Source organism: Ictalurus furcatus, chromosome 13 (assembly GCF_023375685.1).
Source record: "Ictalurus furcatus strain D&B chromosome 13, Billie_1.0, whole genome shotgun sequence".
NCBI classification, from domain to species: domain Eukaryota; kingdom Metazoa; phylum Chordata; class Actinopteri; order Siluriformes; family Ictaluridae; genus Ictalurus; species Ictalurus furcatus.
Window position 1 is genome coordinate 22,433,207 of NC_071267.1, and position 16,377 is coordinate 22,449,583.

A 16,377-nucleotide genomic window follows, 5' to 3' on the forward strand; every position below is an offset into this window, starting at 1 on the left:
AAACACTTCCGAGTGAAAACGAAGATGCGAGCTCACATATTATTAGACTCCACAGCTCACAGCCAAAATGGTAGTCAAAGACGCTCCCGCCTTTTATCGGGGTGAAAACATGACGCTTTATCAGACAGGATAAAGACTACAGCCGTGTAAAGTCATCCCTCTCAAATCTGTACTAGTGCTCATAATTAGCTCATCTTTCCAGCCTGGTTAATTGGACTTCTGGGTGAGTATAACATGAGTCTGGGCAGCACATAGGAGCCTTCACTTGCTCAGCCAGACAGCTAATAGAATTAGGATTTGTTCACCAACATAAAACAGCGTTATCCATGTTAGCTAAATCATAACAACAAGGACAAAGGAACAAAAATCCGTGACTGCTTTTTAATTATGTTGATCCCAGTTAACAACAATCATCATCAGGACATTCAGTGAAGTATTAAGCTTTAACATTACCAGTAACATGGCTTCCTTCACACTGACTACATGTACATGCGCATCAAATTCCGTTTAAGGCCCATATCCGGGTTGCAGCCGTATTCCGAATACGACGTTTACATGCGTACAGGCATCGGAATATTCCTGTATACGTAGCTGTTGTAAGTATTCCTGAGTTGCCATTCCTAAATACCTAGTCTACAGCTAAGCATCTGTTAGCACCCACAATACCTAAACTCGGACTGAACATGCGCATATATCTCCTTTCGGTGGATTTTTGAATAAGGCGTTTGCATGCAACAAAATTCCTGAATAAAACGGGCATATTCCAGAGGGGTGGGAATCGGAATATTGTCTTAATCTGAATCTGGCAATCGGACTGCGATGTTCACGTGACTCAATACTAATTAGGATATCGCCAAATTCAGATTAATATCGGAATATTGATGTGCATGTAAACGCAGTCAGCGTTTCCAAAATTTTCCTCAAGACAACGGTTCCAGTTAGCAAAGGCTAACATTATGGAAGTGTTCGTGTTATTGTCTCTTCGACTAAAAATAATGCAGCATTACTGTCCAAGAAACGCTTATAAGTGCGTGAACGGATACATGTGTACGTTTCATGGTCACTTTGTGAACAGAAAAACAAACGGAGCTAAAGAAAATGTTTGAAATGATGCCCCTGGTGGACTAACAGCGGGTGAGTTGTTCATTTCGTCATCAAACACATCCCTAACTCCAACCTCCAGACTAACGTTTTCAATCGCTGCATGTCCATACAACACAAAAACTAAACATCAATTCTCAATAAGAGATTAATTATTTAGAATAAATAAGTCCGTAGAAGGCGTGCGTCTCTTTGAGATTGATTGATTGAATTGTTGATTGTACAAGTAGAATCTTTTCAATTCAGCTTTGTAATAAAAATATTCACGAATGCAGACCCCATGTGTGTACGGTAAAGAAACTCAACGCTGACAGATTCAACGGTGTGAAAGAAATCCATTATCACTTTTATTTAGGCTAAAAATGGCATGAAAGATTGCGTGTGAGGTTTTGTTTTAAAAAGTGTCAGAATGTGCTAATCATACTAATAAAGTGTCAATTAAATCCAGAATTCATAGGACCATGTGATGAGCTGGAAAAAAACGAAAACAGACACGAATTGAAGAATTATTTATTTATAGACAATTCTACACCTCAATTTTATATATATATATATATATATATATATATATATAAAAAGACAAAATATTCATCATCATTCCTCTTAAACAGTTAGCACTGCACCAAGCAACAGAAAATTCATTCTTTCTAGGTGTACACGTGCCACTCATCCTTTCTCTCACACGTGTTGATGTAATTTACAAGACTTTTAGACTCTCAAACTGTTTAACACCACGCAGTATGATTTACACTCGCGAAAGGTCACCGTTTATACACCAATATACAGGGTCACTGACAGCTACAAGCATTTAGAGGAGAGTAATGTAAAGAAAATGAAAAGCAAACACTTTTCCAGATGAGAAATAGGCTACAGGAGGAGAAAGGAAAGTCAAAACAATCACGAACTTGAAGTTTCTGCTCATAAAATATCCAGTGAACTAAAAGCCTCTCTATAATGGGCCACCTGGCTGCAATACATCAGAGGATCAAATAAAAACTGAAAAAGTGCGTGCACACAAAAGCCAACAAAAGTAAAGCAAGATTGACAGGGAAGAAAATTCAGTTCTTACAAATCCAAGCACAAATTACAGAAAATTCAGAGTGTCAGTCCACTTCAATTTGCAGCTCTTCAACAAACGCTGATGTTAAGGTTAATTAAAGAAGCCAGAAGTTACCTGTAATAAGACACGCACGTATTTTGGTGTGCTGGAATAATTACTGAGGTCTGAGTCCCCAGTGCTAATGAAGCAGTCACAGAGAGAGAGTGAGGGAGTGTGTGTGTGTGTGTGGACATCAGAGAGAGATAGAGAAACGATCACAAGGGAACAAGACAGGGGAAGAGGATGAGAGCGCGTTTCTGCAGTGAATCATTTGTATTGTAATTGACACGAGACCGCAGTAGAGAGAGGGGACCAGAGTTCTGCTAGCAATAACACACTGACAATTCAGTGCACTACAGCAGTTTTTGTGTGTGTGTGTGTGTGTGTGTGTGTGCTTCATATCTACAAAAACACAATAAAAGCCTGCTGAAGCACTAAGCTCTGTATATGATGCATTATTAGCTACAGATCCCATGGGAGTTCCAATGATGCACTCCGCAGTAAAACTATAAGAGCCAGACAAATTCAAAGATGGCAGGAGAACATCGCACAATATCTGTGAAAGTCTGTTTATTAAAAAAAACAAATCTTCCCTTTCTGCAACTATCCCTTGATGCAGAAGCAAAAATTCAGGCCAGGGAGTGGACCTGATCCAGCTCCTCCTACCTGGGAAGAGTCGAACCAAAAGTATAAGCGGTTGATACAAGGCAGGATAAGTGTGTTGTTCATGAGGATGTTGTTCTGTGTTATACAATCTCGCCTAGATTACAGTTAGGATTATGGATATAGGCAGCATCGGATCAGGTCCAAGTCCACCCCTTGGATATTAGTTCTTCAATTCTGAGCTAAATGTCTTTAACCGTGTAGCTAGTCTCCGATCACATGACCTGCCTTTAGCGGAATTCGCAACTGCAGCCGAGAATCTGCTCAGGTTCATGTGAAGAAATCAGAACTATGGCCATACACTGAGGAAAAAAACAAAAAAACTATAACTACAGTTTGGTCATCTAAAACACTCTGCAGGGTCCGCATCTGAACCACGGGCTGCCTGCCTTATGGTAACCTGGTAGACCTTCTTGCTGCTCTCTGGATCTGATTCTCCAGACACACACGGACAAAAGCCCACAGCTCAGCAACCGACCAGCTATTCCGTTCTGCTTGATAGCAATGTTATCAGACTCTGCTAAACACCGCTGTGCAGTACTGTCTGCTAGAAAACCAATTCTAGCTCATGGCTTTTCACAAAGGTTGCTGTTTGACTTGAGTGATGACACAAACGCTGACCAAATGCACTTATTTACTATAACACTTGGCAATAGAAATAAAGAAATCGCCGACTTCTTGCCGCATCACGCAGATTGAAAAAAGAAGAAAAAAAAAAAGGTTGTTTATTCACGCGTGTGGAAAAAAACGATGTTAATCTGTGAACAGAGTAATAGCCGGACTTACAATGAGAGGAGAGTCGCGTCCCAGTGAGATCACGGTCCTGTTCACGGTCCTCAACAACTTCTCCATAATGATCTGAATATGCCATTGAGTCGGACCCTAGAAATAAACACACACACACACACACAGAAATCACCAAACAGCAGTTAGATATTTTCAGAGGACGACTTAACTGTTGCCAATCACGCGTCTAGAGAGAACTCTCTCTACGGCTATAGTCTAAACCCACACTTCTTAACTCTTCAGGAATATATCTTCCTCCACTACTTCTATGTTGGATTTATTACTAATATGATGCTGAAAAATGGTAACTGATGAGCTCTCAAGATTTCATTAAGAAATCTTGCTCTTTTATTTTTAGGAGCGAACAGCAAAACTAGACCATAATCCCTTCTTTTTAGAATCTATTTCCCCCCATTACACCATTTTATCTACACTAGCAATGTCTCACTGTGTGATGTCATCATGGTGGACAGCTGCTAACCTCTAACAGGAATAATGAAAATACAACCTCAACCAACACATCACCACCATCATAAACATGTCAATATAGACAGATGTAACGTTGCTGCGTCTCAATTCGCATACTTATACTATGCACTGAAAATATGTACTCTTTTTTTATGAAGGAAGAAGTACATACTTTTGAGTGTGTAGCAAAAGTATGCAAGCACTCGGACATACTAACGCGTCATGTAAAGGAAGAGAACGTCGTTGCCTAGTTACGCACACCGTCACCGTAAACGCACTCCTCGTTGCGTTTCGCTGTTTCTTCATTCATTATTCCTTATAGAACGTACACTATAGCATTTCATTTACCGTTCACTTGATTTCTTTTTACACCTTTCCAAAAACTCAACGAAGCAAACCGTCACAAAAAAAAAAAGGAGTCGTGGGCGATATTAGCTGAAAAAGTGTCCACGGATCCACACTTCCAAAATCTACCGGAGAGAGTAGACCATCCCGGTACCTCTGAGACGCTCCTTTCAACATACTACAATTTGGGACACACTATCTCTCATCTCGGATACTATTTAGGACGGATAGTAAGCGGATTGATACGCGGCATGTGTTTCAAGGTGGAGTTTTCCTTAAACAGCTATATGCTTAGGCTTGGATCTCTCACATTAGATCCGATAATCTGTATTAAAACGTGCCGTACATATAATCTGTAGCAGAAAAGAGCACTGGATTTTAATGACACAAACGCATGAAGAACAAATTAAGTTCAACAAACTCGCACACATACAGTGTGTATGAGTAAAGCCAAGCGGGCCTTTTTCCGTGTGTAGGTTGATTTATTTATTTATTTTCCTCCTTTAGATACACTCGGTGGTGTGAAATTGGAAGTTGGTACGAGTCTCAGCAGGGAAATCCGTTTGAAATGAAACTCCTGGATGCATGTGAATTATAAAAGCTGCTATTTTTAAACCCTTTCAACCTACTTTTAAAGTGCGGAGAAGGAAAAAAAAAATTAACTGAAACACAAAAGGCACATCAGGTATACCATGGGGTGTCTCTAATGTACAGATTAGTAATGTAACCAAATACGAACACGCTATTCAGATCGAATAGGTACAGAGCCGTTTAGGCCACACCCACTTTGAATTTACATCCAAACACAGATACAGATACTTGGAGCACTAAACATAGACAGATAATGGCATTGTTTTACACGTCCTAGTACACACACACAGAAATCAATCAGGACAGACAGAAGCATCAGCAATGCATCTACCTTGTTATAAAAATAAAAAAAATATATAAAGCTAGTTTGCTACCACGGTAATGAGTTCAGTGAACTAAACCTCAGTATTTTCATAAAGCTGGGGTGAATTATGGAGCGAGACGCCCATAAAATAATCATCTGTTTCTATGGTGCAGAAGGGGACACTGGGTAATTAAATGCAGACTAACAACTGCAGAGTGCAGCAGTGAGTCTGAGTGGCAACAGTGTGTGACCGTGCGCTTGTGTTCACGTGTGTATGACCTTCTCTGTCCTCTGTGCTGCGGGTTAAGAGAGAACAGAGCAGAGTTACGCACCACATCACTCCTGTACAACACCTCCAGGATGTTGCTGAGCAGCTGGCAGCAGGCCTCCAGCTCCTCATGCTGCTCCAAGTGAAACTTCAGCTGATCAGTCATAAGTGGCAGAAGGATCTCTCTGCAGTCTGAAAACACACACACACACACGTACACAATATTACATCCTATAACCCATACAGAAAATTACAGCACAGCACATCAGACTTAATAAAACCCTTCACACATGCAGGAACCAAAACCAAACAGTTATTTTTCACTGTAGGCTGAAGACATGGGTTTGTGTCCTCACACACAGGTCTCTCTTCAGTGAAATGGAGATTCGCTGTGATACCAAAATTCCAAGGGGTGGAGCTGAATCTGCTCCAACTCCTCCTATAACCTCTTCCTAAACCTAACCCAAATCCCAATCCCTAACCCATCCGGCAAAACACACTTATCCAGTATAATAATCATATCATCATATTTTTTGGCACATCCTCTACCTCTACTGTGCATCAAATGCTTGCAACCTAATCAAAGAAAGAGAAAAGGATATGCTAACCTGTGAAAGGACGTATACGCATCACGTCCTGTTCCGATAGTCAATGACGTTAAAAGGGGTCGAAGGGATTTATCTTGCATTTTCATCAATAACGAGCTCTGCATTTACACTTCGTCACTGGAACGAACATAATTTAGACGTCTAGATCTTGTCTAAACATAGTATTCATAGAGTTCCATCACAATTAGCTAATAAACAAGAGCAAACAAGGCAATCTGAAAGGAGACTGAATATTTAAAAAGGTCATGGTACAGCAAGAGAAATCCGAGTCATATTTAAGCGATGTACACGGGATCCACAACAGAACATTATGTACAAACGCATGCGAGCTGAGAGAAGACAGGAAGCAAGAAGAAGGAAAAAGAAAAAAAAAAAAATGAGAAAGTGGGAAAACAGAGGAGATGGAAACTCATTATACAGCGAGAATAGGCAGGGCCGTGGTGCCTTATTATAGCCTCCAACTGTCTAACGGACGCAGCACAGCATCCATACTGAGCCATTAATTCCAGCACTCACAACCGCATACATTCGCACACATTTGTCACGTTGTCTTCTGAACATCTCAGGGATAGGACACGCTATCATTAATCTCACGTTTCTCTCAAGCTGTCATTTCACTGTATCCATCATTTCCCGGCAATATAATGGCAGCTGTAGCCTCTTTAGTAATCTCCCATTCTGACGACCTGGGGAACTGTAATCACAGAGGATGGCACACAAACGACAGGGGCTGCGCTTGGATGCGAAATGCTCTCACACATCACATAACGAGGAGACCTGGGAGGTATACGAGGGTCAGACAAACTTCGCTCGCAGGTAGAAATTAAAACACAGGAGCAAAATGCAAAGTCTGTAAATGTAAATGACCTTGACACAGAAATAATGATGGATGCTGGCTGTTTCAGCTGAAGATTAATTGCAGTTTATACCGTTAAACAACGAGAGTGACATCAAGTGTTACAGTAACAGATGGCCTCCTAACACTTCGCTGTGACTGAAGCGTTTCAAATGAAAATTAAATAATGATCACAAATTACATAGATTGGCTTAACTGGGTGATTTGAACCATTATTTCACCATGATGCAGAGCTTTAGGGCACCAAAGAAGCATTTTCAAATAGACGCAATAACAATGCTGAATCTCACATACAACTGATGCGTCTATATACATTTTAAAACCCACTAAAAATGTATTTTACTCATGAATTCATTAAAACATCGTATCCAGACAAGTAGCTGATGCTATACGATTGCCGCTGCTGAACGAATAGCCCGTCATAGTTAATTGGGGTTTTAGATAATATAAAGTGGACTGAAAATCTTGAATTTCTCACATTGTCCATGTTCAAACAATATGCAAAAGGAAATCTGCATTTATTGATGCAAATACTTTTTCCATCTCCATCATCTCTTAACTACTGACTCCTTAACTAATTTATTCTTAGTTATTAACTACTGTATGGAACAAACTGGAATAATTTCTTTTCATTTTTAGAAATTCATGGACTATTTTTTTTTTTTCTTTAAATCTTTCCAAAGTGAACATCATTACACATTTTTATTTAAGACAAAGCTTGTTGTCTAGTCCATTTATAGACATTGCTTTAGATGAAGTAATGATCAATGATTTGATGGGTTACTAAAGTTATGTTTATTGGCCATTTTCTTAAAATGAGCTGTACTATAAACAGATTCATAAATCTTCACGCCTTGACTTGGATTGGATTCGACATTGGATAATTGAGCTTTATTAATACACTGAGTGGTTTTGACGGTAAGGTACATCTTTAATATTTTATACTGCACAATCCCCCCACCCCCCATTCTTTTAAATCCATGTAATAATACTCTAAGAAAAATTACGGGAATGTTTAACATCACAAAATTAACAGTGTAAAATATACTTGCCAAAAATCTATTTTATTATTTGCAAATGAGTGTGCATTTAGTGATCAGTTGCCTGGTTTTAAAAGGAATCTGCGACGGAAAAAATATCTACTGTTTATATGTGCTTTGTAGCGGGGGCGGGGAATAAATAGAAACAACCCAATGATGTTTAGTACCTGGTGATAACCATCAAGCTCTGTGAACAAATTCCGTCCCATCACATCACAACATGCACAGTGAGTTTATTTCCATGTTCTGACGTGCGGCTCCAGGACGCTTTCTACTGGCTAACAGTGACGGTGAGTAATATCGTGACGTTCACACGGCTACATGCTTGCATTTCAGATGTGCGTAATGAGCAGCTCTCTGTCAAAGTACTCTTTGACTCTGTAGTATAATTATCACAGGAACCAGCAGAAAAAGAAAAAAAAACAAACAAAAAAAAAACACTAAACTGCACTGGTTTCAATACAGTTTACTGCTGCAGACAAAAATCTAAACAAACAAACAAAAAAAACGCCGTTAATAAAAGGCTTCATCCTGGTACAGAGAGCAAAGACATGTTAACCTTTAGATATAATGCTGGGGGAATCTACATCAAGCGGTGTCTGAATTTAGTAATATCTTTTAGCAGCACGTTTACATTTCAGTCAACATTAGTTTTAATTAAGTGCTGCTAGAAAGAGAACAGCTGATGCATCGGGTTTAATGTGTTTTCCCAATATAGTCATTCAGCAAACAAACCGTGACCTTAGTGTAACAAGGTATCTGACATTTCGTTCAAAAATGAGCCAAAACAACTTCATATGGGATCGGAGACTGCTTTTATAAGAAGCAGTCAGATAGAACTTTATAACACCAAACAGTATTTAAACTCTCAGATTAATATCGATCTATACGTGCTTGGCCACAGCTCAAAACTCCATTTTCCAACTGTCTGTGAATTTTGATCATGTGAATATCCCTACCATCTTACAATGCATACATACATTTCCTCACTCTTTTACTGCTGAAACATGGACTTGTGAAGCTTTCTGCCTTCTTCTCATGCTGTGTGCTCCTTTGTTCGAATGTTCGTTTTGAGTTTGTTTAAATAAAGGTTTTCATTATAGAGGACTTCCCCATATGCCGCTCCTCACCATGTCCATGAGCATTAAAAGGGGGAGGGGAAGAAAAAGAAAAACCCGTCCCATTATTAAAAGCTAGTTTGAATATTTCTAACTAATGGAACATTGGTGCTAGGAGGTATTAAACTTCAGTCACTGGTTCATCCGTCACTCTTGCTTCCATTTCCATGTGCCTTTGCATATGCCATCCACTCTTCACTAATGATATTGTCCCTGGTGGTCTAGTGGCTAGGATTTGGCACTCTCACTGGGAAGTGGTAGCACAGTGGATAAGACCTTCTGATTGGAAAGTCGTGAGTTCAAATCCCAGCACCACCAAGCTGTCACTGCAGGGTGAGGCCCTTAACCCTCAAATGCTCAGTTGTTTAAAAAAAAAAAAAAAAAAAGATAAATGGCATAAGGGCATCTGCCAAATGCCATAAATGAGATCATGGGAGGAGGCATCTATTATTGTCCACTATTCTATTTACTTATACCACAGTGCTTTTGAATCCTCAAATCTGATTGGTTAGCATCTGTGCCCAGGAGTCCAAGACAGCAACTTGGACACACACACTAGCTGGAATTGATGGCATACTCTCTCCCCGGTCAATCACAGCAGCACTAGCCAATCATGGGCATCTGTGAGCTCAGATATGTGGAAGGAGGCAGGCAGCGCATTCATCCGAGTGCGTCTTGTCTTGTGATGCAGCATGAGCAGCAGTTTAAAATGATACAGTTGGCTGGTTTCATGAGTCTTGGCCCTCGCCCTCCCTGATGATTAGCAGTCATATGGCTGGTGGGTGGGAATTAGCAGAGATCAAATTCGAGAGAAAATGGTGAGTTAGAAAGAAGAAGAAAAAATCCGATTTGTCAGAAGGTGTTGATTTTATTATTTTTTTTATTATTATTATTAAAGCACATTCTGGCAGTAGTTCCAACTGTGATTTAAATGACAGGTTTATACTAATGTGCTTGTTCTAATACGTTTCTATAGTAACGGCTCATTCACAGGGTCTTGTACGATGAACGCGCCACGTAATCAGCCTAATAATGAAAAGATCAAAAACGGTGCTGTTATATAACAAAACGATGTTTAATTGGTGAGATGGTGGCGTTTTCCTTTAGATTAATTATCATTAATAGGAGTCTCCAATGTCAGAGATTCGTAACAGTTACGTGACGAGCCTTTTTTGTTTGTTCTTAGCGTCAAGAGAAAGAAAGAAAGAAAGAAAAGAAAAAAAAAAATGTTTATAGCCGTCATAACGCAAGTGATAACTGACTTCAGATTTTCAGCCCACCTCTTCATACTTTATTCCTTAAATTGTTGCTTTGCTGTGAATCGAGTAATAAGGGTTTGGAAAGTAAACAATGATTTAAAGTATAAAGGATACTGTTACAAAAGTTTTTACTCCTTAACGGGGGACTACAGTGTTAACAAATAAACAATCCAGTTTCTCATCTCCGTTCGTCTTGCCTTGGTAAGATATTTTTTGCTGTAAGATTGATTTTCTGAATAGTATCTCCTTCCTGTCAAAACACAGCGAGGTAATGCATCATGTTTCTGGAAATAGACCTGATGCTCTTAGCAAAGCTGTGCAAATAACAGGGTGCAGGTACTCGATGGTTATTCGGTGCTACAATCGGTCACAAACAGAGATTACACAGACGCTAAACAAGTGTGTTAGCAAAAAGTTTCAACAACAAACTACAATGACCCGGAACTCAAAGTAACGTTCAAGTAAACAAACAAAACTACCTAGACTCACAAACAGAGCAGTATTTAATGATGCATTTACCCATGGTATGATCAATTAAGCTGATTAATTTCACCGGGACCGTGTGATTGAACTGTTCTTCAGAGTACGGGTCACTCAGCAGGTGCTGCTGGCTCATCACAAGTCGGAATTTAATTGAGTTCCTGTTCCTGAAGGTCATGTGATACTGTTCTTGAAGGCATTTGCAAATATGATCAGTGCACATGAGGTTCATATAACCTAATGAAATCAGCACAGGCTCAGTGAGCTGAATCTCAGAGAGAGCGCCCGCTGCTCAGTGCACATTCAAACAACTCTGAAGCTTCAAAGTGGAGCTCACACAAAAAAAAAAAACCCACACACTCTTAACTTCCTGTTGCTTAACCGGTCAGTGATGAAACAAAAGGTAGCAGCATCCACCTAAAATCAATCTGAGAAGTGTGTCGGTGTTTAAAACCATTTTCTCTGATGTTAACTTTATAAAACAAAGCTATGCGATCAAAAAGAAAAGGAAAACACTTCAAACAAAGGAAATCGTCTTCCTAGACACTCAGGGCATTTTGAGTGCGCACAAGACTGGATACACACTTACAGAAATGAGACAAGACCAGGCAATGTTTATCTAATCTTCAACTATACGGTTTTGGAGCCCACTGCAGCCTCAGATTCCTGCTCTTGGCTGACAGGAATACAACCCAGTGTGCTTGTTGTGCATTCGGAGATGCACGACAAGATTCGGAGATGCTGACCACGAAACAACCGCGCGAAACAACCATTCTGCGTAAAGAATTCTGTGCTTGAAAACCGCAAATATCAGCAGTTTCTTAAATACTCAAAACGACCATGCCATGGTCACTTTTCTTTCCCCTGCTGAACTGCTGAATTACTGAACTGAAGCTTCTGACCCGTATCTGTATGATTTTATCCATCCACATGATCGGCTGATTGGATAATTGCACGAATGTACAGGCGTTTCTAATAAAGTGCCCGGTGACTGTATATACTTTTTTTTTTAATTCGTCCTATATCCCTCAACTCTACCCCAGAGTTGATGCAATAGAAACAGAGCACAGTACACTACAACTGCATCACTCCAACTCTGATGCAAACACCACACACACACACACACACACACACACACACACACACAATCCCAATCTCTCTTTCTTTTCCACACACAAACAAATACCATAACATACTCTGACAGACTAAGCGTGTTTATGAACCATTATCTCTTCCTCTACAGCTCAAAGCTTACACACCGGCACTGAGCACAAACATCAACTAATACACTTACACACATTTCCAAACAGCTATTTGTCCTTAATATCATATTTCACAGAAGAACTGAGCTCTACAAAAAAAAGAGCCCCCCCATCCCGAACGGCTCCGTGCTCTCACACTCCGACAGAGAAAGTGCACAACGAGCCATTTTCAGGACAGAGCGCACCTGGATCATCTTTTAAATGGTTTCAGCATTTTGGGAATTTGCTGCGCTTGTTCTTGCGCGCCGTTTAGTTTAGCCTAAAGCACGGATATCTTGTTACACGTTTTTGATAATTAGACTGTAAAAATGACTCCACATTTTATGAGTGGGTGAGAGAGTGAGTGAGAGAAAGTGAGTGTGAGAAAGTGAGAGAGAGTGCGTGAGTGAGAGCGAGAGCAAGCGAGAGAGCGAGTGAGAGAAAGCGAGCGAGAGAAAGCGAGAGAAAGCGAGAGAGTGAGTGAGAGAGATAGTGAGTGAGAGAGTGAGCGAGTGAGAGCAAGAGAGCAAGTGAGAGAGAGCAAGCAAGATAGAGAGCGAGTGAGTGAGTGAGAAAGTGAGTGTGAGAGAGTGAGTGAGAGAGTGAGAGCGAGCGAGCGAGAGAGAGCGAGCGAGAGAGAGAGCATGAGTGAGAGAGAGAGCAAGCGAGAGAAAGTGAGAGAGTGAGTGAGAGAGATAGTGAGTGAGAGAGTGAGCGAGTGAGAGAGAGCAAGCGAGATAGAGAGCGAGTGAGTGAGTGAGAGAGAAAGTGAGTGTGAGAGAGTGAGTGAGAGAGTGAGAGCGAGAGCGAGCGAGCGAGCGAGAGCAAGCGAGAGAAAGTGAGAGAGTGAGTGAGAGAGATAGTGAGTGAGAGAGAGAGCGAGTGAGAGCAAGAGAGCGAGTGAGAGAGAGCAAGCGAGATAGAGAGCGAGTGAGTGAGTGAGAGAGAAAGTGAGTGTGAGTGAGTGAGAGAGAAAGTGAGTGTGAGAGAGTGAGTGAGAGAGTGAGAGCGAGAGCGAGCGAGCGAGCGAGAGCAAGCGAGAGAAAGTGAGAGAGTGAGTGAGAGAGATAGTGAGTGAGAGAGTGAGCGAGTGAGAGCAAGAGAGCGAGTGAGAGAGAGCAAGCGAGATAGAGAGCGAGTGAGTGAGTGAGAGAGAAAGTGAGTGTGAGTGAGTGAGAGAGTGAGAGCGAGCGAGAGAGAGAGAGAGAAAGAGAGAGAGCGAGAGAGAGAGCATGAGTGAGAGAGAGAGCAAGTGAGAGAGAGAGAGAGCGAGCGAGAGAGAGTGAGAGAGAGAGAGAGAGAGAGATTGAGATGGAGCATGCTGGGCTTTAATTAAGACAAGACTGGATACGCGGTTACAGATAATTACAGCTGAATGATGTTCATCTATTTACACCTACAGAGCCACCGTATGTTCTCACTGTTGCATTCGATTTTACCCTGAGACCGAGGCTTAACAATATGACGGAGAACATTGCTGCTATTCAAGTTCTCCGGGATCCAGGTCAGTAACAGCGCCCTAAACAGTATTATTTATCGAGAAGAATTACACATTTATTTAATTTATGCAAAGAACATAAAATAAAATGAAGCAATACTGCTGCAGAGACGTAACATGCTAGGTTACAAGTGACATGATTAATTGATTCAAATACTTGAAAAAGCATTCGTAAGGAAACAGGAAGTCATCCTGACGCACCGATGCTAAACCAGTCATCAGCCTACGCCAGCTACTGCTGCACACAGCTCTTAAGCTGACATTTAAGACAGAACATTACAGGAGTGTTAGTGGCATTTAAATAAATAAATAACTATCAATAATACCACCTGCGCTCTCGTATGACGACTACAGGCAAGAGTGTGCCTCCGGTGTTTTTCCTCCCTATCAGGCAACGGTGATTCAGAAAGTGGCATTCAGGTGCGTGTACGCGAGTCTGGGCAGAGTTTAGAGTTCTAGCCCATGTATCCTACGTGATTTTAGGCCCGAGTTCTCCATCAGAGAGCAATTTTGTGATCTGCGACAGCCTGATACCAGCACAGCCAAAAAGCACTTCTGATTGATCATGTAGTCTGAACGATTTACTGATAGCTTCAAGCAAGCTTCGTATTTTTGGGGAATGAATCATGCATGAGTAGTACGATTGTTAAGAACGGCGGAAATGAAAACAAACGCGACCTGATTCCTGGCGAAGCGCGGTATAAAAACAGGAAGGTTTCAGTGCACTCTACCTCCAGTTCTCTTGACAGAACAATCCTTCAGTCATGTTTTCCTCAACAAACAAGTGGAAAAAAGGCACGTACTGTGAGCAATACAGCGTTTGTGCAATTTCTTTCTTTCTTTTTTTTTTTTTTAGAAAAGCAGTTGTAGTCGTTGCTGCATGCCCACAAGACAAACTACAAATGACCTGAGTGACTTATCTCATCCGAACACACGTAAAAATACAGCTGAAAAATAAAAAGGCCTCATATTTGTATTCTGTGACGAGGAACATGTGCTTCATCATAACCATCATCTCATTTTACTCTAAACACGGCCCCGTCAAAGTTTTTACGCCCCGTTCTGTACCGTTTCCTATTATCACATGCACATAGCTGCAGGGCTAAAAGGTTTAAAAGCATATAAAGCTCCAACATGCAGTGTTTTATGTGACATAGCTGCCTCTGTTTTATAGCAACAGCTTTCTGGGTCTGGATAGATACCATTTTATGAAGCTAAAACATATGTATGCTGTAAATCCAGTAAAACAGCAGCGCAATTCAGGCCCTACACACTCACCATTCACTTTATGTAGTACTGAATTCTAGATCAGGGACCCGAGTTCAGCCTTAGTCCTTCTCTCATTATATAATGTTTCACGGCAGCCCAAACACAAAACCACACATACTGCAACACATCTTTTTTTTTTTTAAACCATATTGATCTGTGAAATTACGCAAACACATCTGATGGTTTTAAGAAGACAAGCAAACCTGAAATCTGAATGGGGGGGGGGGGGGGGGGGGGGGGGTAGGTCTCAGTCCATGTATATTGTTCCATACATAGCTTTTTTTTTTTATGCTTTGAAAATGGGAAAGCAAGTACAGTTGTGCTCGTAAATTTACATACCCCTTGCAGAATCTGCAAAATGTTAATAATTGAAAGAAAAAGAAAAAAAAAAAAAAAAAAAAAGAGAGAGAGAGAGAGGAATCATTAAAACTGCATTTTGTTTGGTCTGGTTTTTATTTTGTACTGCCCTGAATAAGCTATTTCACATAACAGATGATTACATATAGTCCACAAAACATGATAATTACATAAATTGATGACTGGTGCAAACTGTTATTATTTTGTCTTCTGGGAAACATGTAAATTGCTTCTGAAGGGCAGAACTAAATGAAAAAAATAAGATCTTTAAGCAAAAAAATAACCATTTACACCAATGAACCTTTTTCGGGGGGGGGGGGGGGGGGGGTTCTCAGTCCATGTATATTATTCCACACAGATTTTGTTTTTTTTTTTGTTTTGTTTTTTTTTTGCTTTGAAAATGGGAAAACAAGGAAATAAGTACAGTTGTGCTCGTAAATTTACATACCCCTTGCAGAATCTGCAAAATGTTAATAACTGAAAAAATAAATAAATAAATAAATAAAGGAATCATTAAAATTGCATTGTTTTCATTTTGTACTGCTTTGATGACTGGTGCAAACTGTTATTATTTTGTCTTCTGGGAAACATGTAAATTGCTTCTGAAGAGCAGAACTAAATGAAAAAAAATAAGATCTTTATGCAAAATAATAACAATTTACACCAATGAACCTGTTCAAAAGTTTACTACCCCCCCCCCCACCCCCACCCCCTCAAGTTGCCTTCAGTCAATGTTTGCACCTTTTGTAATAGTTGTGAGTCCCTCAGTCGTCCTCAGTGTTAAAAAGATTTCGCTGTTGGAAAGGGGTCAAATATACAGAAGATGCTGGAAAAGCAGAGAATGTGCAGGACCTGGAGGATTTTTCTGAAGAACAGTGGGCAGTTTAACTGCTCAGGACAAACAAGGGACTAATAAACAACTCTCACAAAACAAACACAGTCGTTCATCCTCCAGGTAACAACACACAGTATTAAGAATCAAGCATATGTAAAGTTTTGAACTGGTTTATTTGTTTAAATTCAGAT

The 16,377-nt window shown here is 40.4% G+C and overlaps 1 protein-coding gene across 2 annotated transcripts in view; it reads right to left on the reverse strand.

Moving 5' to 3' along the window:
• Positions 1-16,377, reverse strand: part of dock1 (dedicator of cytokinesis 1) — a 293,597-nt gene that overhangs the window by 159,015 nt on the left and 118,205 nt on the right. For both annotated transcript variants that reach the window (XM_053640698.1, XM_053640699.1), the window contains exons 26-27: positions 5,690-5,817; positions 3,650-3,745 (exon numbers count right to left, since the gene is read on the reverse strand). In XM_053640698.1, the coding sequence (XP_053496673.1) occupies positions 3,650-3,745; positions 5,690-5,817 (224 nt within the window). The remainder of the gene's footprint in view (positions 1-3,649; positions 3,746-5,689; positions 5,818-16,377) is intronic.